This window comes from Peromyscus leucopus, chromosome 18, assembly GCF_004664715.2.
Source record: "Peromyscus leucopus breed LL Stock chromosome 18, UCI_PerLeu_2.1, whole genome shotgun sequence".
Taxonomy (NCBI): Eukaryota; Metazoa; Chordata; class Mammalia; order Rodentia; family Cricetidae; genus Peromyscus; species Peromyscus leucopus.
The window spans coordinates 3,494,530-3,515,066 of record NC_051078.1 but is presented as its reverse complement, the minus strand read 5'-3'; the positions used below and the strand labels follow the sequence as shown (position 1 = coordinate 3,515,066).

The 20,537-nt window shown below is 53.5% G+C and overlaps 2 protein-coding genes across 5 annotated transcripts in view; one reads left to right on the top strand and one right to left on the bottom strand.

Moving 5' to 3' along the window:
- Positions 1-12,142, top strand: part of Avil (advillin) — a 20,203-nt gene extending 8,061 nt beyond the window's left edge. Inside the window, exons 7-20 of one of the 2 annotated variants that reach the window (XM_028886289.2) lie at positions 195-397; positions 500-578; positions 702-800; positions 1,591-1,744; positions 1,846-1,946; positions 2,408-2,545; positions 2,630-2,788; positions 3,482-3,661; positions 6,032-6,180; positions 6,692-6,836; positions 7,624-7,812; positions 8,295-8,363; positions 9,651-9,776; positions 11,592-12,142. In XM_028886289.2, the coding sequence (XP_028742122.1) occupies positions 195-397; positions 500-578; positions 702-800; positions 1,591-1,744; positions 1,846-1,946; positions 2,408-2,545; positions 2,630-2,788; positions 3,482-3,661; positions 6,032-6,180; positions 6,692-6,836; positions 7,624-7,812; positions 8,295-8,363; positions 9,651-9,776; positions 11,592-11,705 (1,905 nt within the window). In that variant the 3' untranslated portion in view covers positions 11,706-12,142. Of the gene's footprint in view, positions 1-194; positions 398-499; positions 579-701; positions 801-1,590; positions 1,745-1,845; positions 1,947-2,407; positions 2,789-3,481; positions 3,662-6,031; positions 6,181-6,691; positions 6,837-7,623; positions 7,813-8,294; positions 8,364-9,650; positions 9,777-11,591 lie in introns of both variants that reach the window. The other variant, XM_037196714.1, reaches the window with a different exon arrangement.
- On the bottom strand, positions 8,490-20,537 carry Tsfm (Ts translation elongation factor, mitochondrial). 3 transcript variants are annotated; one of them, XM_037196715.1, is made up of 6 exons: positions 20,430-20,537; positions 20,048-20,221; positions 18,932-19,060; positions 17,794-17,916; positions 15,644-15,731; positions 8,490-9,278 (listed from the first exon to the last, which is right to left on the bottom strand). In XM_037196715.1, the coding sequence occupies exons 1-6, from the start codon at positions 20,481-20,483 to the stop codon at positions 9,211-9,213; spliced, it is 636 nt and encodes a 211-aa protein (XP_037052610.1). In that variant the 5' UTR covers positions 20,484-20,537; the 3' UTR covers positions 8,490-9,210. The 3 variants fall into 3 exon arrangements, with proteins under 3 accessions (XP_037052610.1, XP_028742121.1, XP_037052611.1); XM_028886288.2 differs by lacking the exon at positions 8,490-9,278 and adding an exon at positions 13,208-13,794; XM_037196716.1 differs by lacking the exon at positions 8,490-9,278 and adding an exon at positions 13,802-14,055.

The following is a 20,537-nucleotide window of genomic DNA, read 5'->3' as shown; positions in this document are numbered from 1 at the left end:
CTCGCCCTCTGCCTTCGAGTGGCAGACTCTGTCTTGCAGACAGGCCACGGGCAGCGCCTCACCCTGGGGCTCCTCAGCAGCGGGGGGGTCGCTTGTCTGCCATCCTGGTGGTGCTCCCACAGAAGGAAGCCATCTGGAAGGAAAGGGTGCCGGGTGAGCTGAGCGCTTGCTCCCTTGGGCTTCTTCTTTGGCAGGCTATGCTTCTGGCAAGGGACATTCGGGACCGGGAGCGGGGAGGCCGCGCTGAGATCGGAGTGATTGAGGGAGACAAAGAGGCAGCCAGCCCCGAGCTGATGACGGTCCTCCAGGACGCCCTTGGCCGTCGCTCCACCATCAAGCCTGCCGTTCCCGATGAGATCATGGATCAGCAGCAGAAATCAAATATCATGTTGTATCAGTGAGTGCTCAAACCTGGCTGTGGGCTGGAGGCTGCGGGTGGGGAGACGTCCCCTGGAACGTCTACAGAGGAAAGGCACAGGCTAACCTCCTTCTTCACCAGGGTCTCGGATGCAGCTGGGCAGCTGGCAATCACAGAGGTGGCCGCAAGGCCCCTGGTCCAGGACCTACTGAGCCATGACGTAAGTAGAACTGGAGGGGGCTTTGCCTGAGGAAGCCAGAAGTAACTTCAAAGGCAGACCCTGGGCAAAGCCCTCCCTCTGCCTCTCGGATCGGTAACCATGCTTTATCCCTGGCTGATTCAGGACTGCTACATCCTGGACCAAAGTGGAGCCAAGATCTACGTGTGGAAAGGCAAAGGAGCCACAAAGGTGGAGAAACAGGCAGCCATGTCCAAAGCCCTGGTAGGATCTGTCAACGTGTGATACTATTCTGCCAATGTCACCATGGACATGCGCACAGAGCAGGGACACATACGAACTTCCAAGTACACAGACCAACTGGGGTACAAATGCAGGATTTACCTTTTCCAGCCGAGTGTTCTGAGCTTCAGTTCTGATATCTAAAGGGGTAATCCCTGTCTCCCAGAACCACTGGAAGATAAAACCCATTCGTGCCAGGCAGTGGTGGTGCACGCCTTTAATCCCAGCACTCGGGAGGCAGAGCCAGGTGGATCTCTGTGAGTCTGAGGCCAGCCTGGTCTACAGAGTGAGTTCCAGGACAGGTACCAAAACTACACAGAGAAACCCTGTCTCGAAAAACAAAACAAAAAATTGTGTAAAATACTCAGAACTATACTTGAAGCACAGAACCTGCTTTTGGAAGGTGCTGTTGTCATTGAAGGGGATGTCACAAGTCCAGATTAGGGGACCAGTCTTCAAGGGGCATTTACTAAATTCTGCGGACGTACCACATGACCCAGGTGCAATAAATGAACCAATAACTATGATATAAAATCAGGAGACTTACATGGTGGGTCTGCAAAGTCAATCCATAATGGTCAGAATCGGGGTAGTCTAAAGAAGAGACACCAACATGTTCCCAGCTTTTGGAGGCAGGTTACTCGGAACCTTAGACAGAAGTGAGGTAGACACTGGCTAGGATTCCCAGGGAGGAAGGAATTACGAAAGGAGCAAAACACTCAGGATATGTATGCCCTGGCTGACAGTCTTTTATCTGGGGGTGGGGCCGCAGGACTTCATCAAGATGAAGGGTTACCCCAGCAGCACCAACGTGGAGACCGTCAACGATGGTGCTGAGTCAGCCATGTTCAAACAGCTCTTCCAGAAATGGTCAGTGAAGGACCAGACCACAGGCTTGGGGAAAATATTCAGCTTTGGTAAAATTGGTGAGATCTCCCTCGCGTGTGTGTGTTCTCCCACCCGGGACCCGGGACCGCGGCACGCGTGTGCCGTGCTCACTCGGCTTTCCCCACTCCCTTCTCTGCAGCTAAAGTTTTCCAGGACAAGTTTGACGTGACTCTCCTACACACCAAGCCGGAAGTGGCTGCCCAGGAGAGGATGGTGGATGATGGCAGTGGGAAAATGGAGGTGAGTCTGGTGAGGGCAGCACCGGCCTCTGGGGGGTCCCTGCTGCAGGAGGGCACCCCGTTCTGGGTGCCCCTCTCTCCCCGCTCCACATGTCCGTGTCCTCTAAGAGGCGTGGGGGTGGCTGTTTCCCTGCAATGCTTCAGGAAAGTGAGAGACATCCCCCGGTGGACTGTCACCCGGAACATATATTTAAGCCATCACTTAAGTCTACGAAGACCTAGGTTGTATGATGGGAGGTACCGGACCAGTGTGACCTGTGACCCCCATCCTCAGGATTCAAATCATGCGATACGATGAGCCTTCAAGGCAGAGGGGACCCAGAGAGGGAGGGGGTACTTGGGATGGCTGTTAGCACCCCATCCCAACTTGTGTTCTGTCAAACACTGCCGAGTTCCGTTTAGGTGGAATTCTCTGAACAGGACGCCCCCTCTCTGGGTGACGGTGTCTCCTCTTGTGCCCAGGTCTGGAGAATTGAGAACCTGGAGCTGGTTCCTGTGGAACGGCAGTGGTATGGCTTCTTCTACGGGGGAGACTGCTATCTGGTCCTCTACACGTATGAGGTGAACGGGAAGCCCCATTACATCTTGTACATCTGGCAGGTAGGCCGGGCCGCTCTCGGCGTTGGGTCCAGACGCGCCCTGGGCACTGGGCCGAGGTCCATCACGACCCTCTCACCACCGCAGGGCCGCCATGCCTCCCAGGATGAGCTGGCAGCCTCGGCGTACCAGGCGGTGGAGGTGGACCGGCAGTTTGACGGGGCCCCCGTGCAGGTTCGGGTGAGCATGGGGAAGGAGCCGCGCCACTTCATGGCCATCTTCAGAGGAAAGCTGGTTATCTATGAGGTGAGGGCCTAGGGACAAAACCATGCCTGTTCAGGGATGCTCGGGGCTGATGGCCCAGTGAAGAGCTGCTGGACAGGCCGGGGCTGGGGTGTGTGGGGGGGGGCGGGGACGAGATGGGGGGCCGGGGGACAACACAGGCTTAGCTTAGGCGTTAGGACAAAAGTTTAGCACGAGACATTCAAGGGACTCTTGGATGCCCGTCCGGCCAGTGCTCGCGTCTTTCACAGTCTGAGCCACGCCGTCTGTACAGGTGTTATAGCCTCAGTGACCCCTCCCCTGCACCCTCCCAACACCACGCTGCCCCTCCTTACCACCCGGACGTGCCGCTCTTCAAGTCCAAGGCCCACTTTTTCCCTGGAGCCCCGACGGAAGCACGGGCCGGCAACGCAGTCACCTGTCGGGTTCCACCCGAGCCCGGCATCAGGTCCTTCCCTTGCCATGGATCAGTCAAGTTTCCCCAACCTCAGCGTGCACGATGGAGAAGCATCTGCTTCACAGAATTATTCTGAGATCAGCCAGTGCTGGCAGACACTGGTCCTAGCTCCTGGTGCAGGGTGACATTCTCACTCAGATCCTTTCCTCTCAGCCCAGGAGGCCCCGAGGGGTAAAGATGGCATCCAGAACGTCTCCGTCCACAACGGCCAGTTCATGTGGTGGCTCTTGCAGATCTGGCCTCCACTTTTCTCTCCCCAGGGCGGGACTTCCAGGAAGGGAAATGCAGAGCCTGACCCCCCGGTAAGACTCTTCCAGATCCAAGGAAACGAGAAATCCAATACCAAAGCAGTGGAAGTCTCGGCCTTCACTTCCTCCCTCAACTCCAACGATGTCTTTCTGCTGCGAACTCAGACGGGACACTACCTGTGGTACGGCAAGGTAAAAGCGGCTGGTGGGTCCCGGCCCCTTGGAGCTCGCTCATGCTTGCCCTGGCTCCACCCTGGGCCTGTCAGCGAGGTCAAAGGTGCTGAACGGTGGGCTGGTGCCGTCCTCAAGCGGTGGACCCTGTCCCGGGTCTTCAGAGGAAGCATCTGCGTTCCCCAGTCAGACCGCCATTAGAACTCGGGTGCCGCCAGCCCCCAGAGACACGGCACAGCACCCACGTGCGGGGACGCTGGGTCAGTGTCCCCTGTGGCAGGACGGGCACATGGGATGTCATCGTTCCAACTGCTTTCAAAGAGAATTCAGGGCCAAGTGTGGTGACGTGTGGCTGTAATCCCAGCCCTTGGGAGGCTGAGGCAGGAGGATCGCGAGTCTGAAGCCACACTGCCTGGGCCTAGTCAGACCCTATCTCAAAAAGCCAAAAAGGTGGGGTGAGGGAGGTACCAGCGAGGTGGCTCGAGGGCTAGAGACACTTGTCAACAACGTGAGTTTGACCCCTGCACCCCACGGTGGGAGGAGGGATCTAACTCCCAAGAGAGCCCCTGTGATGCCTGTTCTCCAGCACGCATGCCCCCATCATAAAAACACATCCCATAGTGAATTAGTCGATTCACTTTAAAATGGGAGGAAATGACCGTGGTGACACAAACCTGCAATTCTAGCTACTTGGGAGGGGGATGTGGGAACATCTCACGTTCAAGGACAGCCTAGCACGGTAAGACCCATGTCACCAAAAAACAAAAACAAAACCAAAACCAATGGGTGGGGGCGTTGACGAAGAAAAGCGCCTGCTGTCATGATTAGGGACATCATTAGCGGACGCCACAGTGAGGTGCACACACGTGCACTGGCTGACCACACGAACACACGCACCATATAAAAATGAGACGCAGGAACTTCCTGCACCGTTTGTAGGGCTGCAAAATGGGACGCATTTTAGAAAGCAGTTTGGGCCGGGCGGTGGTGGCGCACGCCTTTAATCCCAGCACTCGGGAGGCAGAGCCAGGCGGATCTCTGTGAGTTCGAGGCCAGCCTGGTCTACCAAGTGAGTTCCAGGAAAGGCGCAAAGCTACACAGAGAAACCCTGTCTCGAAAAACCAAAAAAAAAAAAAAAAACAAAACCAGAAAGCAGTTTGACAGTTTCGATAAACTGACACCCACCTTTACCACAACCCAGCAACGCTCCTCCTGAGTATTTATTTATAGTAGGATAAATGCCATCTTTCGCGGCCGGGGAGATGGCGCCCTCAGTAAAGGGCTTTGCTCTATCGGCACAAGCGTCCAGGTCCCGGCCCCAGCACCGTGAAAGGCCGAGAGCAGGAGTACTTATCCATAACCCGGCAGACGCGCGCGCACGCACACACACACACACACACACACACACACACACACACGGACAAAACACTCATACACATAAAGTAAATCTTTAAATAAAAAACCCAACAAACAAAAAAACCTCTGTACACAAAGAGTCGTACACACATGTGTACAGCACATTTATTCGCAATCCTCTCAAGTTAGAAGTCATCTGGAAAATGGGTAAACATAGGCATGTTCATACAGTGGAATACTCCTCAGCGGTACAAACGAGGCCACTCACGCGCCCAGCGTGGAAGAGTCTCCAATTCACGCTAAGGGGAAGTATGCAAACGCTGAGGTTGCATGTTGCCTGCTTCCATGTGAGATAGCCCAGAGACGGCAGATTATTCCGATGGAGAATTCTTGATGTAGCCGCGGTCAGGAGCGCAGGCCTCACTCCAAAGGGGCAGGAAGTGGGAGACTAAGGAGAGGTCAGTCTAACTGCACTGTGGCAACAAGGTTCTGTTTTTAAGCCTTGTAGAGCCCAACACAGTCAATTTTACTGTAATTTTAAAAGGTATGAGGCCAGGTGGCGGTGGAGCACGCCTTTAATTCCAGTACTCGGGAGGCAGAGCCAGGCCGATCTCTGTGAGTTCGAGGCCAGCCTTGGCTACAGAGCGAGATCCAGGACAGGCACCAAAACTACACAGGGAAACCCTGTCTCGAAAACCCTCCCCTCCCCCCGGAAGAGGAATGAAAATTACATGCTAGGCCTGGGGGACATAGTGTTTGCTCTAGAGGCAGAGCGTTTGCTACGACGCATGTGCCAGACCCCAGTATTTACGACGAGGGAGAACTCGTGTGCTGAAATTCCAGGTGAAGGGAAAACAGAGGTGGCTTCTGTCTGGGACCACTGTGGGTTTCAGAGCAGGCCTGCCCCCTATTTCCTCCCTCTCCCCATCCTGGGGTGCTGCAGCTCAGAGCTGACCCCGTTCAGTTTCAGAAGCCTGGTGCCCCCTCTCGAAGCGCCCCGGGTTTCTGACACCCATGCTCTCCTCACCCACTCAGGGGTCCAGTGGGGATGAGCGGGCAATGGCTAAGGAGCTGGTCGAGCTTCTCTGCGACGACGGCAGCACAGACGCCGTGGCTGAGGGCCAGGAGCCACCTGAGTTCTGGGACCTTCTGGGAGGAAAAACACCCTATGCTAACGACAAGAGGTACGTGAACACATCCGCCCTGTATCCGGGGCTCCTCTAGCCTCTAGGCTCGTGGCCTGTACAAATCCTAAGCTCCTTCACAGTTTTAAACATGCCGTCTGGGCTGGGGACACAGCAGAGTCCTTGGGGTGCAGCATGCAGAGCTGAGTTCCATCCCTCGGAATGCACCTTACAAAACAAACAGACAAAAACAGCTACAGCAACGCAGGCCTGCGACCTGCTGCTGGGGAGGCGGAGACAAGAGAACCCCTCAGACTTGCTGGCCAGCGAGAATAGCCGCACTCCAGGCTCTGTGGAAACTATGGAGGAAAACACCCAAAGCCCTCTGTCCTCATATGTACATACACACACACACACATACACACACACACACACACACACACACACACACACACACGCACACGCACACACGCACACATACACGCGCGCGCGCGCGCACACACACACACACACACGGGCACCCACACAACCCGATTCATACGCCCCCTCTGCTTTCATATTATTGCTGCAGGCTCCAGCAAGAAATTCTGGACGTCCAGGTCCGGCTCTTTGAATGTTCCAATAAGACTGGCCGGTTCCTTGTTACTGAGGTCACAGACTTCACCCAGGATGACCTGAACCCAGGTGACGTGATGCTCCTGGACACCTGGGACCAGGTAAGACACAGCCACAGAGTTCAGGACGGCTGCAAAGGTCACCATTTGGCCTGGTTTCCATGTGGCATCCCCACCCAGGGTGAGAGCTGGTGCTGGACCAACTCTCTAAGTGAAACATCTTTAGTAGTTACCAGAGAGACTGCTGTATGCCACAGAATAGAATGATGTTTAAAACTCACCAGTTAAGGCCAGGCATGGTGGAACATGCCTTTAATCCCAGCACTCAGGAGGCAGGGCAACCTGATTTCTGAGATCCAGGCCAGCCTGGTCTACAGCGTGAGTTCCAGGATAGCCAGGGCTACACAGAGAAACCCTGTCTCAAAACAACAAAATTCACCAGCTGTATTAGTTAGGATTTCTATTGCTGTGAAGAGACACCATGACCATGCAACTCTTATAAAAGAAAACGTTTAATTGGGGTGGCAGCGTACAGTTCAGAGGTTTAGTCCATTATCATCATGGCGGGAAACAGGACAGCATGCAGGCAGACGTGGTAAGACAGAGCTAAGATACACCCTGGCCATGCTGAGGTTTGAGGTACAGGGAGACAGCATGAGTGTTTTGTAGGCGGATAATTCAGGAAGCGTAGGTCAGGGGGCGAAGACTTAGAAGATACACACGGCAATTAAAATCACAAAGTCAAGCTGCTTCTAGAACCTTCCCCTGGAGCACAAATGAGGCTGAGAGCGTTTTCTGTGGCTCTCACTGCCTGAAGGGATGAGCAGCCTGCACAGTAACCCTTAGTCCTTGGTGTGAACGCACCGACAATATAAAACCGGCCTCACAGGTGTTCCTGTGGATAGGAGCCGAGGCCAACGCCACGGAGAAGGAGGGGGCCCTCTCGACTGCCCAGGAGTACCTGGTAACTCACCCCAGTGGCCGAGACCCCGACACACCGATCCTGATCATCAAGCAGGGATTTGAGCCTCCTACCTTCACAGGCTGGTTCCTGGCATGGGACCCTCACATTTGGAGCGTAAGAAATTGGGGGTGCAGCTCTCACTGCCAAGGGCTCGGGACCCAGATGGGGGAGGTGGGGTACAGGCCTCCCTCTCCCTCCCGCTGAATCCCGTGCCTTGATTCCTCCTCTTCGGCTTCACCCGCACGGCAGGAAGTCTAGTCAGATAGTTCCGAGCTGGTGGGCAGGAGGCAGTGAGGAACCGTGAGGGTACCCGTCTACACCGTGTTCACATCCCTGACGGCCAGTGCAGAGTCACAGTGGGCTCATAGGAAGAAGTCGGGCTCCAGACAGACAGACAGACAGACGCCTGCTGCTTCTTGCCACCAGAGATTGTTGATCGTGTGTAAAAGACCTCTGGACCCTACGTGGACCTCGAGTACCCCGAAATGCTTTATGATTCTACCATGTTTTGCTTTTCCTGGAAATACACACCAGGCCTGCGATGCCTCTCCCCTGTTATCAGTAAATACCTCGTCCTGTTGTTTCTCTCTTCACAGGCAGGAAAATCGTACGAGCAGTTGAAGGAGGAGCTGGGAGATGCCGCTGCGATCGTGCGGATCACCGCTGTGAGTGGGGCTGACCCTGAGACAAGGCGCCCCAGGACCTTGTCTGAGACAGCGGGTGCTACAGACACCACAGGGCAACCCCCCCCAAGTCTTTAAGCACCCCCCTCCACCCTCCACCCCACCCTCCCCCCACCCCCCTCAGCGGTCTACTTGGATGCAAAGGTTTTTTGTTTGTTTTGTTTGAAGTGCAAGCTAATGGGGCGCTCTAAACGCTGAATCACCCCCGTCCTTGGGGGTATTTTAAATCATTAGAAAAGCAGGGCTCGAGCACTTGAGAGGGAGAATCCCGAGTTCTAGGCCAACCTAGTCTACACAGCAAAACCTCCATCTTAAAAAAGAGGGGGGCGGGATGAAGGAGGGGAAGAAAAAAGCAGGTCTCAGGGCCAGGCTCCTCATTTACTGCCTTCCAGAATATGGGGAGGGCATGGAGAGCCGGCTCAGCGGTCTCAGAGAGCATATACCCCCACACACACATACATAATCTACAGAATAAATGAAAGAGGTTAAGGTCATCCTTGGCTACATACTGAGTGGAGGGCCAGCCTGGGATACACAAGACTCCGCCTCATACACCAAACCAAATAAGAAAGAAGAGAGAGAAAGAAAGAACATTATTATTATTCAGCTTTTTCTGCCTCTCAGGAGAGATTAAGGTTATTGTCAGTATTTCTCAGAGACAAACCTCTAATCCAAATGATATCTGAATAGTTCCCAACGTGTCCACAGCAGCTCAGGCTATTTTAACAGCTAAAAGAGGTGGACCTTGCAGCCAGCGGCCAGTCCTGCGTGGCACAGGGCGTTCCGACATCACGCTGTCCTTTGTGCTCTGCAAAGTCAGACCCCAGAGCTAACGGGCTGCAGTGAGTGTCTTTAAACCGTCCTTAAGCGTGGCTTCAGTCTCAAGGCGTTGAGCAACTGGAAACATAAATAAAAATGCCAAGAAAAGGGATGGAGGCAGAATGTTGGGAAAAGACTTGCGGCTGGAGGTACGGCTCAGTGGCCGAGCACCCGCCGAGCACACCCGAGACTGGGTTCATATCCCAGCGCCACGTAAAGACCTAAGGTGCGGTGTGCACGCCCACCTGGCTCTAAACACTCCCAGGAGGCCTGCTGAACCAGCTCTCCGAGGCCGTTCTGACGTGCAGCCAGGTTTGGGGACCACCGTCTTTCAGACGGTGACAAAGGATGAAGCAGCGGCGTAAGCCAAAATGTAAACCTTATACACGCCGAGACCTGACGTGCCAGACGTCAGTCTTTGCCCATGTCTGTATCCTTCTCCTTACTCAGGACATGAAGAATGCAACCCTCTCCCTGAATTCTAACAAAAGCGGGCCGACGTATTACCCTATAGAAGTTCTACTGAAAAGTCAGAACCAGGAGCTGCCTGAGGATGTGAACCCTGCCAAAAAGGAGGTGCGCGACTGTGGAACTGCGTGTGTGTGTGTGTGTGTGTGTGTGTGTGTGTGTGTGTGTGTGTGAGAGGGGATCCCACATAGATCAAAGCGCCACACTCGAGAAAGGGCTTAGGGCAGTCTGGGCACACTGCAGGCGCTCTGGGGGCATCTGCGCTACTGCGTCAACTGAAGGCGCCTCCTCCGTGAGTGTCTTCCTCTCTGTGGCCTTCGCCTCCAGCCACCGTGCACTGCTGTGAACTAATCTGTTCCCCCCCTATTCCCCAGAGCATAATCCTCATTAACAGCCAGGGGTCGTTCAAAAGCTCTATTTAAGATACCTCACGGGCTGGCGAGACCGCTCAGAGGGTAAAGGCATTTGCCACCACACTTAACGACCCAGGCTCGGCACCCAGGACCCACACAGTTCGAGGAGATAACTGAGTCCCACAAGTTGTCCTCTGATCTCTAAATGCATGCCCCTCACATACACACACTAAATAAATACATGTAATAGAAAACTTTAAAACACCTCCCACTGTGCTTACAGAAGACCCCAAAGGCCTCCACAGTCTGGCCCTGCCCCTGGGGGGTCTCACATACCCTCTTTACTCACCACCCCTTCAGTCGGTGCCTGCTTGTCTAACCCTTGAACATGCTCACCCGGCCACGGAAGTCTTTATGCTTACTGGTGTTCCTGTGAGAGAGAGTTCACTGCTCCTAAAACACCTCAGAGCCGGCCCCTTGCCATTCAGAGTTCAGCTCTGGTTGGCCTTCCTCGACGGCCAGTTTCCTGACGTCCCCCTGACCACTCCCTCCCTGCGGCACACACTCCCCTTGGACTCACTGTCACGCCTTAGGTGTTAGTTAAGTGAATCGATACATTCCTGTGGAAGGGACAGATGAATGAATGGGTTTCCCCTTCAAAGAGCTGGCTGAAGGACTCGGGATACTCTGTGACGTCTTGAGATGTTGAGACCGAGTCTTCAGCATCTAGACTCCAATGTTCTTAGAAGCAGAGGCCACAGGTCGGTTGGGCTTGGGGGCTCATGACTGTAATCCCAGCACTAGGGGGACCGAGGCAGGGGAGTCACCATGGGTTCCAAGTCAGCATGGCCTACATAGTGAGTTCTAGGACAGCCTGGGCTATGGTGAGAGGTTGTTTCAGAAAATAATCTCAACATGATCGCCAAGCTGGGATGATCTACTCAGCCTTGCATTTTAAGACTTCTTGGGGTTTAGGGGTACAGGGCAGTGGTGGAGCACGTTCCCAGATTCCCCAGAGTTCCCTTGGGTTCACTCCCTGGCACCAAAAGTAAGTATTCAGTAAGAATGGTAGTTAAGAGCATGAAGCAAAGAATACTCCATTCATTCATTTCTCCATCCTTCCAAAATCAGATGTTTAGAATTCATCCATAACATAAAAACCCATTCACTGCCTAAGGGGCAAGGGACCAGGACTGAGTGGTAAGCTCCGCCAGCTTCTCCCACTGGCCCGGACGGGACTCCACGGCCAATAACAATTTAGGTCTGTTACGGTCTTCCCGAACATCCAGGGCCTGCCTGTGTGTGGCTCTAGGGCTCAAAGCCAGGCAGGAGGATCCCTTACATGGTAAACAAGCCCAGGGCCAGGTAGCTCCTCCACGGGGCCTGGGGCAGCTCCCCCACCAGCCCCTGGGGCAGCAGTTCCCCCACAGGCCCCCGGGGCAGCTCCCCCACCGGCTCCCCAGCTCCCCCACTGGCCCCCGGGGCGGCAGCTCCCCCACTCCTGCCCACTCGCTTCCCCTGTTGGCCCTCCTGAGATGCCCTTCTCACTGCAAGTTGTGTTTTCTCTTAGAACTACCTCTCGGAACAAGACTTTGTGTCGGTGTTTGGCATCACAAGAGGGCAATTCATGGCTCTGCCTGGCTGGAAACAGCTCCAGCTGAAGAAAGAAAAGGGGCTTTTCTAAAGCAAGGCCTGTCTGTTGTCCAACCCCAGGAGAGAGCAAGCGCATGGTGCCAACATCAGCAGAGACGCCACACGCCGAGCCTGACATCCGCTGCTTTAGATACAACCCATCTGAAATCCACAGCACGCCCTGTTCCTTCCCATTCAGCCTTGCATTCATTCCTTGCTTGTTATCCACGAAAATGCTGTCTGCTCACTTTTCGGCTTTTGTGGCCTTTACAGAGAGCATGGACGTAGACAGGTTGAGAGAAAGAACCAGAAGCTGAGCTTACACTGAGTATTGCGTCAGGACCCACATTTGCTTTTCAACTAGACCCTGTTACCCCCAAAGCACTGGAATTCCTTGCACAGTCACTGAAAGGCCACACTCCAAATACCCAGGTCTACCACATGCCAGAGCATGTTCAACTTTCCAAATAAAGAGGCCATGTGAGCACATCGGCGGCGTCCTTTCTAGTCTCCCGTGTTCCTTCTTAGGGTGACTTCGGTTACTGTGGGAAAGGCATTTCAGTGCTGAGAAAGCACAGAGGCAATGCTGAGCTGGGCCTGGTTCACAAACCTGTAATCGCAGCTCCCAGCTCAGCCGGGACAGGCGCATAGCGACGCCATGGCCGGCCTGGGCTACGGGGTGAATTCCAGGCCAAGCTGAGCGACTTACAAAGACTCGGTCTCAGAATTTTTTTAAAGTGCACGGTGCAGGGCGGGAGAGACGGCTCAGGAGTTGAGAGCACTGACTGCTCCTGCAGAGGACTCAGGTCCAGTTCCCGGCCCCCACATGGCAGTTCAGGGGATCCAATCGGTGTCTTCTTCTGACCTCAAGGAGGCACCAGGTATGTACATGGTACATATGAATACATGCAGGCAAAACATTCATACACATAAAATAAAAATAGATCTTTAAAAAAACGAGAAGTACACAGCAGTGAAACGCTCACCTCAGCAGTACACCTGAGGTCCTAGGCAAATCCCCAGCATCCAAAGCAAATCAATAAACGGCAACGTTGAGAGCTGTGTAGTTAACGGAACCACTGTCGTTCCCGTCCTGGCACAAGATGTCAAAACCTGACTCACAGCTACGCAGGAATCCCCCAGCCCCAGCAGCCACACCCATTCCAGGGGCACACGTGGGTGTATGGAGCACTTCGGAGGGCCTGCTGTGGTCATCGGCCAGTGACCACATCTTCCGGACAACCCTGGGGCACAGCAATGTCTGAAGTCCTGACCACAGGAGGAACAGTGCAGGGCACGTTCCGGGGAAGGTGTCCAAGATAGAACAGCAGGCAGGCAGGGCCATGGGAACAAGACAGAGCGTGTAAGGAACTAGGGAACACGGAACAGACGACCGTGGGGACCGAGGAGACGGCCTACTGGGTCAAAGTGCTTACGACACAAGCCTGGCGTGTGTGTGTGTGTGTGTGTGTGTGTGTGTGTGTGTGTGTGTGTGTGTGCACTCACACACTCACACACAGTTTTTTAAAGTTTCAAAAGCAGTTAAATCCAGTATTGTTTAAACGAGAAATGTCTACTTTATTACACCACTACTTAACAACTTCACCTGCGAGTCTATCATTTCACTATAAACTAAAAAGAAAGAAACAAGTTCGAGGGTTGAAGAGGTTTAGAAAATAACTTTTTATAAGGAAACCCAGATGTAAAAATAAATATTCCACCCAGGCCAAAACCCTATTCGGCCTCTGCCGCCTCTTCGGCCTCCCCACATTCAAAGCGGACGAAGTCCAATACGGACACACCCCGCGGCTGCACGTACTGTCCCAGCGTGATGGACGGGTCCAGCAGGTATGGCTGGGCCAGCATCCTGGTCTCAGCCTCTCCTCCAGGCTCATCATCCAGGGAGCCGACCGAGAGCGGGGCCATGCCCACCACGTGCTGCCCCAGGCGGCGGCCCACGTCCTGCAGGTTTTTGTTCTGCTCACGGGTCTCGCAGATGACCAGGGCCCCGTACTTCCCCAGCACCAGGTTGGGGGGGGAGGGGCTCTGCAGTGCTCCGTGCACGTAGGAGCCCACATAGAACCCAGACGGCACCTTCACCCAGGCGGCTCGCTTAAGAATCATGTTTTCTCCCAGTTTCCCTATAAAAGAGCAGAGAACAAGAAACAGCGACCACTGGGTTGCGATGGCCGAGGTGGCAGAAATGGGGCCCAGCGTGCACGGCGACCTTTCTGTATGTGCGGTAGATCCGCAATGAGACACAGACCCCAGCCTCAGCCCGTATTTAAGGAGGAAGGGGAGGAGGGAAAAGAGCAGAGCACTCCAGTTAAGGCGAGGCTGGCTGCCACGGACTCACCTCCCGGTTCTGCCTCTTCCTGGCTGTGACCTGGGGCATTTATCATCTATACAATGGAAATAACACCCTACCTGTCAGGGTTACTGCAGAAATAAAGACATATGCAAGAAGCACGTCTTGTGGTGTCTCATGTATGGCGGGCACTCGGAACCTGGCTGTTCCCATCAGACTAAACTCGGGCTGAGAACTCAAGTGATCCACCCACCCACCTATATGTGGCAGAGTTGGAATTACAACTCAAAGCGGACCCTAAAGCAGTTAAGTGAATATTCTCCCCACAACCACAACCACAACAGACACACACAACTCCCATCACCAACAGTATCTGGGAAGGGTCTCTAACAAAATCCAAACCCAGTCACCTGACAGCTTCAACTTCCGCTCACTCATCAAAAGTACAACGATAACATTCCCAGAACCTCACGAGAACCAAAAGCAGATCCCTTTTCTCCTTCTCCCCCAGGATCCCCTCCCAAGAGAAGCCGAGATAAAGAACAGGCAGGGACGGAGGCTGAACAGCGGGGTCTGAGAAGACGCAGGGTTAGCCACACTCACAGCCAGAGGTCACGAAGAGGAAGATCAAGATATCGAGTGAATATGGAAACAGCGCAGAGTTCTGCCCAAAGTTAATTACCAGAAGCTGACAAGGCCCAAACTCCCGTTTCTCCCAGGATTTCTTAACACGGCTGTTGGCCTGGCTGCTCGCCCGTGACTCACTAGACAGGACTGTGCCTTCACTAGACACTGCAGCAAGCAGACAGGAAAATTCCCAGCAATCACAGCCAGCTTGCTTCCCTCCCTCCATCCGGACACGTGGAAAGAGAGCGAGACCCTCCCTGAGGCCACCAGTGACCGGGCGTGGCCCCCCACGGTGGCTTCCACAGACGTGCACCTCAAAGACTCGCCATCTAACTCCGAACACAGATGATCTTAAACTTCTTTAGAAAAGAGATTTGCTTTTTTTATGTGTACGGTGTTTTGACCGCGTGTGTGTCTGTGAACCACACGCATGCAGTGCCCTTGAAGCCAGAACCCCTCGGGACTGGAGGGATTAGAGGTGGTTGCTAGCCACCATTGCTGGGAATTGAACCAGGGTCCCCTGGATGAACGGCCAGGGCTCTTAACTGCTGAGCCACCTTCCAGTCCCTTAAATGTTCTCCCTACAGCACACACCGGAAGTGGTCGGCTGGAGCTGAGGAGACGTCGTCTGCCTTTGTTCAGTCAGCACAGAGATAAAATCATTTTAACCAGTTGTAAACCACCAAGAACCATGAGAGTTAGTTTATAAACCTAAACTCCTTTATGTAATCCAGGATTCTGACCGGACCGGAACTCCAATATACTAACAGGTTGCAGCTTGGGGACGGTGCCTCCTTTGGCTCTTCAGGGTGTCCACTGCTCCCCAGCCAGGCCAACCCATACTCACATACTCTTGCCACATGAGCTTGTAATTCTTTTTTTTTAATTATTACTGAGAATGTCATACATGTATACGACACGTTTCCATCATATTCGCTCCTACCACCTGCCTCCACCGCCGGACCTGAGGTCACAGTGCGTGACATCTGGAGGGACACCGGACACCAAGGAAACCAGATCCTGACGTCCACTTTCCAGAACCCTGGGATACTCACCAATTGCTAAGGCCAAGTGATCCTTGAGAGAGCCTTCTTGGTTGGGCCCGGCCGCAAGTTCAGAGAGCTGAGAGGAGTTCAGGAAGCCCTAGGAACAGGAGACAAGCGTGAGCTGGCTCTGCACCCCCGGAATCAGAGGACAGGCAGAGAGAGCCGACGTCCAGGAAGACGGTTAAGACGACCGACCACCTATAGAGAGATGAAGCTTCCGCGAAGCCAAGGATGTTAAAAAGGGACAGCGTCGTCACACTCATAAACCTTACTTTCTACTGCACCACCCCACTGCACCGGACTCTCTCTCATCCTTAGCCTACCTTCTTAGGGTTTCCCGGGGACCGGGACCGGGATTTTACACAATCAGAACGTATCGGCACTAGCGGGTTTGGGGTGTGTTGCCAGGAACTCATGATGATGCCCAAGCAGGCGGCGACAGAGCAGTGTCCAGCTGAGCACCCAGCCTATGACTCTGTGGCTCTAGTGCTGAGGACGTGAGGACTCATTTCCTGTTTTGTTACTATTTTGGGGGGACAGAGTCACATTCTGTAGCCTTGAAAAGCTTGGAACTCACACTGTAGCCCAGGCTGACCCTAAACTCCTGGAAATCTTCCCGCCTCCGACTGCCAAGTGCTGGGATTAGAGATACACATCACCACAACCAGCTTGATGAGTATGAGTTTGTTTTTTTTTTTTAAGCACATATACATGAGATTATTCATTGAGCAATTATTTCTAATCATTGAATTTTGGCAATAGCCGAAATGCCCAAACACAGGAGATGGGCTGAATAATCTGGCACATCCACATGACGGAATACTATGCAGCTAGGAAAAAGACAAAGAAATAGCGAATATGGCGGTGCGTGCCTTAATCCCGGCACTTGGGAGGAGGCAGGAGGACGAGAAGCTCGTGGCTAGCCTGGGCTACACAGGGTAGCTAATGCTGGCCAAGCCTGCTTGAGACACCATCTCAAACAAAGGACGATCTTTACGAACTGCTGTGAACTGTTTCCATGACACACAACAAATGAAAAACCAAGTCTACCTGTCACCATCTGTACCAGAAACCAGTGTACATTTACACTTACTTTTGCAACAAAAAATACTTAAAAGTAAAAGCATGATCCAATGAGCCCGCCTATCTACAGAAGTAGATAAGAATAGAGGGTGGGGGAGGGGGGCTGGAAAGATGGCACTGGCTGCTCTTCCAGAGGACCCTGGTTCAATTCCCAGCACTCACATGGTGCTAACTCCAGTTCCAGGGGACCCAGTGCCCTTCCTGGCCTCTGAGGGCACTGTACACACGTGGTGGGTTGTATAGTTAGAACATTCATACACATAAAATAAAAATAAATCTTAAAAAAGGAAAGGAGAATGGGATTCAAGGCTGGAGAGGGAACTCAGAGGTTCAGAGCACGTAACGCTCTTCCGGAGGATCTGAGTTCAGTTCCCAGTACCCACACTGGGCGGCTCACAGCCACCTGTGACTCCAGCTCCAGGATCTAACATCCTCTTCTGACCTTTGTGGGCACCCAGGTGCGTACAAACAAACGTAAAATAAACTCTGTACAGGAAAAAATAACGAGCTTCAGGAGGGATTAGGAGGGGACCGGTGATGCGGCTCAGTGGGTAAAGGCGTGTGCTGCCAGGTGGACCACCTGAGCTGCCACAGAACCACCATGGTCGAAGGACAGAGTCCTGTCAGGCTGACCTCTGATCTTCACACACACACCAGTAAGTATATGGTAATAAGAATAATGTAATAAAAATATCTTTAAAACAGCGAATAAGATATCTCTTATCTTTTTTTCTAAAAGAGTTCCTTTAAAGACTCTGAGTCCTTCATGGGTATTCTGATCAGCTGGGGCTGAAGCATCAGCTTGTGACGAACAAGAGACCAGGACCGCTGCCCTGAAAGCTTTGCATTACAGGGACAAACGATGCCTTCTGGCCGGGACTGAGAAATGGGCTGTGATGAGTAAGAAATCAGCATCATCGAGGCGAAATCTTCTGGGAAGAGTTTCTTCAGGGTCACCAAGTAAGGCAGCGAGAGCTGGACCCCCCAGCACCCTCATAAAGAGATGGCCACCCCAAAAAGCGCAGACCCTAAGACTGGGAGTGAAAAATTCAGCAAGCAGGAGACTTCAGACTCACTTTAGTGTACGTGGAGAGTTGATCCTCTAGGCTCTGACAGTGAGACATGGTTCCCAGGGCGACTTGCTGGACCAGCTGCTGAAATTTTAAATTTCTAGAGACAAAATCCGTCTCACAGTTTACCTGTGGGAACAAATGGATATTGCTGTGTAGGCTGTTGACTAAGTTTCTCAAGAGTGCCTGAAGGTTGGAGACCAAGCCAAGGCACGGACAGAACAAGCTGCAGACGCAAGAGAAACAAGTGACCTCGGGTTTCAAAGCAGCAGCTCCCTTGTTCTGGGGAGGCAGAAACCGGGAAGTGACTGTTGCCATGGCAGCCAGTCGGCAACAACCTGCACCCACAGGAGGACCCCAGAAGGCCCTGAAGGGTTCACCACGAGTTCACCACTTGCCTGTACTACACACCATAATCACTCTGTCCATTAACCTCTGCCAGCTCCAAACCTCTTTTGTTTTGTGAAAGGGTCTCAGGCTAGCCTTGGACTCCGTAAGCAGCTGTGGATGACCCTGAACTGATCTTCCTGCCTCTACCTCCCAAGTGCTAGAATTATCCCCCCCGCACCACCACGTCGACTCTCCAAAGCATCGTTAGTATCCCTTGTTTATCTCATTCCTTTACTGGAGCCTCAGCTGCATCCGCTTTTTCACCAGCCATGACGCTCCAGCCTCCTCTAAATCCGCCACTCATCGGTCATCAATACACAGCAATAAGTTAATTACTGACTTTAAAAATCTTTTTTCTTTTCTTATCTTTTTTTTAAGGGGTAAAGGAGTCAAAATTTCACGTTGTAGCCTAGCTGCCCTCAAACTCACAGTAATCTAATCCTCCTGCCTCAGCCTCCCAAGTGTTGAATGAACTCACAAGCGACGGCCACCACACCCTGATGCTAGTTTCTAAATCTACCTGTTCCAGGTAACAAGGCTGCACTGGATTCACACTTAGGAGAAATGATCTAGGTGGCTAGGCCGTCTCCCATCGAGACACCTGTGCATTTCTACACTTAAACATAGGCCTTGAGAACTGAACTCCAAACACCACCGTGGTCTCAAACAGGTTCCTTAAGCATGTGAAGAGTCTACCACAAACCTTATAGTCCAAGACACGCTGTTTCACGAATACAGAACCCCAACAACTCACTTCTACTAAAACAGCCGCGTTTCCCTCCTGCAGCAGCCCGATCAAGCCTTCTTTGGTCTTCCTCCCGTGGAGCTTGGCCGCTTTGCTCCAACCCTCCTTCTGGGCCTGCTTGTGCAGCCAGGCCTCTGCCTACGAATGGAAGAGGAAGAGGAAAGAGCCAGTCACAGAAATCAGAAATGAATGGTGCTTCCAAACATATCCAAACCAGGGCTGGAGAGATGGCGCACTGGCTGCTCTCCCAGAGGTCTTGAGGTCCCAGCACCCACACGGTGGCTCACAATCTATAATGAGGGCTGGTGCCCTCTTCTGGCCTGCAGGGACACATGCAGGCAGAACACGGTCCATAATAAATAAATAAATCTATTAAAAAAATAAGATAAAATATATCCAAACCAGTCGGGCAGTGGTGACGAACGCCTTTAATCCCAGCACTCAGGAGGCAGAGGCGGGCGGATCTTGAAGCCAGCCTGGTCTACAGAGTGAGCTCCAGGACAGCCAGGACAGTCAGGGCTACACAGAGAAACCCTGCCTTGAAAGACAAAACAACAAACAAACAAACATATCCAAACCAACTGATTCTTTCTGCACTCCCGCATTCTATAACAGAATCCGGTCGACTACTAAATGCTCTACACCAGGAACTGCACGTAGCCAGTGTTTGTATAACTTTAATCTTCACACCCTCACTATGGGATAGAAGGCAGTGTTCTCATCATACAGACACAGTGACACAGCTCTAAAGGGTTAACTGCAATTTATAAAGTTACCGTGTGTGTGTGTGTGTGTGTGTGTGTGTGTGTGTGTGCGCGCGCACAAGCATCTAACTTCAAAATTTACACCAACACTGATCTCCAAACAGCAGCAAACCCCAGAGCCCTCTAAACAAGGAATACTGTTAGTTAACTCTGGGATTCTGGGTCACCTGCTCCCAATGAAGACGAAATCGAAGGGTAAAAGCTATCATCGCTGAAGCCAAGTTCCTCTCCTTGGGCCCTGTCGTTCGGGACACTGGGCAGTAGGTCGCGTCTATGCCCCCCACGGCCCCAGAACGGCCCCCGGAAGAGATGTGCGAGGTCGAGCCGTGGCCCCGGGCCGAGCGGCACCTGCTCCCCCCACCTGTTGGAGATCACCGTCGCAGGCCTCCAGGGCCTTCTTGCAGTTGACGAAGGAGTAGCCTGTCTTCCGCCGCAGCTTCATGAGGAGCTCCTTGCTGGAGGCGGACGAGGACAGCGAGGGCCCGGCGTGCAGCGTGTGCCACGGCTGGGACCCCTGCAGCAGGGCCGGCCTCGCCTGCAGGGAGGAAGGAGAGAGGGGTGAGCGGCCGGGGCTGGACAGACAGCAGGCCGGGCGGGGAGCACGTCTGCAGGGCGAGACTTCGGGGGGCACCGCGGGCGAGCAGGGCGGGAGGGAGCGGAGCCCGGGTCGGGGGTGGGGGGCGGGCAGGGCACGCTCACGGCACCCGGGAGCGCGGGCCAGCCCCGGGGCCAGCAGCCCTCACCGAGCGGCCGGTGCACACGACCGGGAAGAGGCGCAGAGACCGCAGCAGCGACATCCTCTCCAGCAGCCGGACTCGCCGGCCGCCACGGGCGCGCAGGGGAGGCGGCGG

Bases quoted from the DNA above. Each gene is read 5' to 3' on its own strand.
- Tsfm (XM_028886288.2), bottom strand. From the start codon at position 20,483: ATGTCGCTGCTGCGGTCTCTGCGCCTCTTCCCGGTCGTGTGCACCGGC. The intron at 19,061-20,047 runs GTGGGGGGAGCA...TTCCATTCGTAG, and splicing joins GCGACGGTGATCTCCAACAG to GCAGAGGCCTGGCTGCACAA. The intron at 17,917-18,931 runs GTGAGTTGTTGG...TTGTTCCCACAG, and splicing joins ACGCGGCTGTTTTAGTAGAA to GTAAACTGTGAGACGGATTT.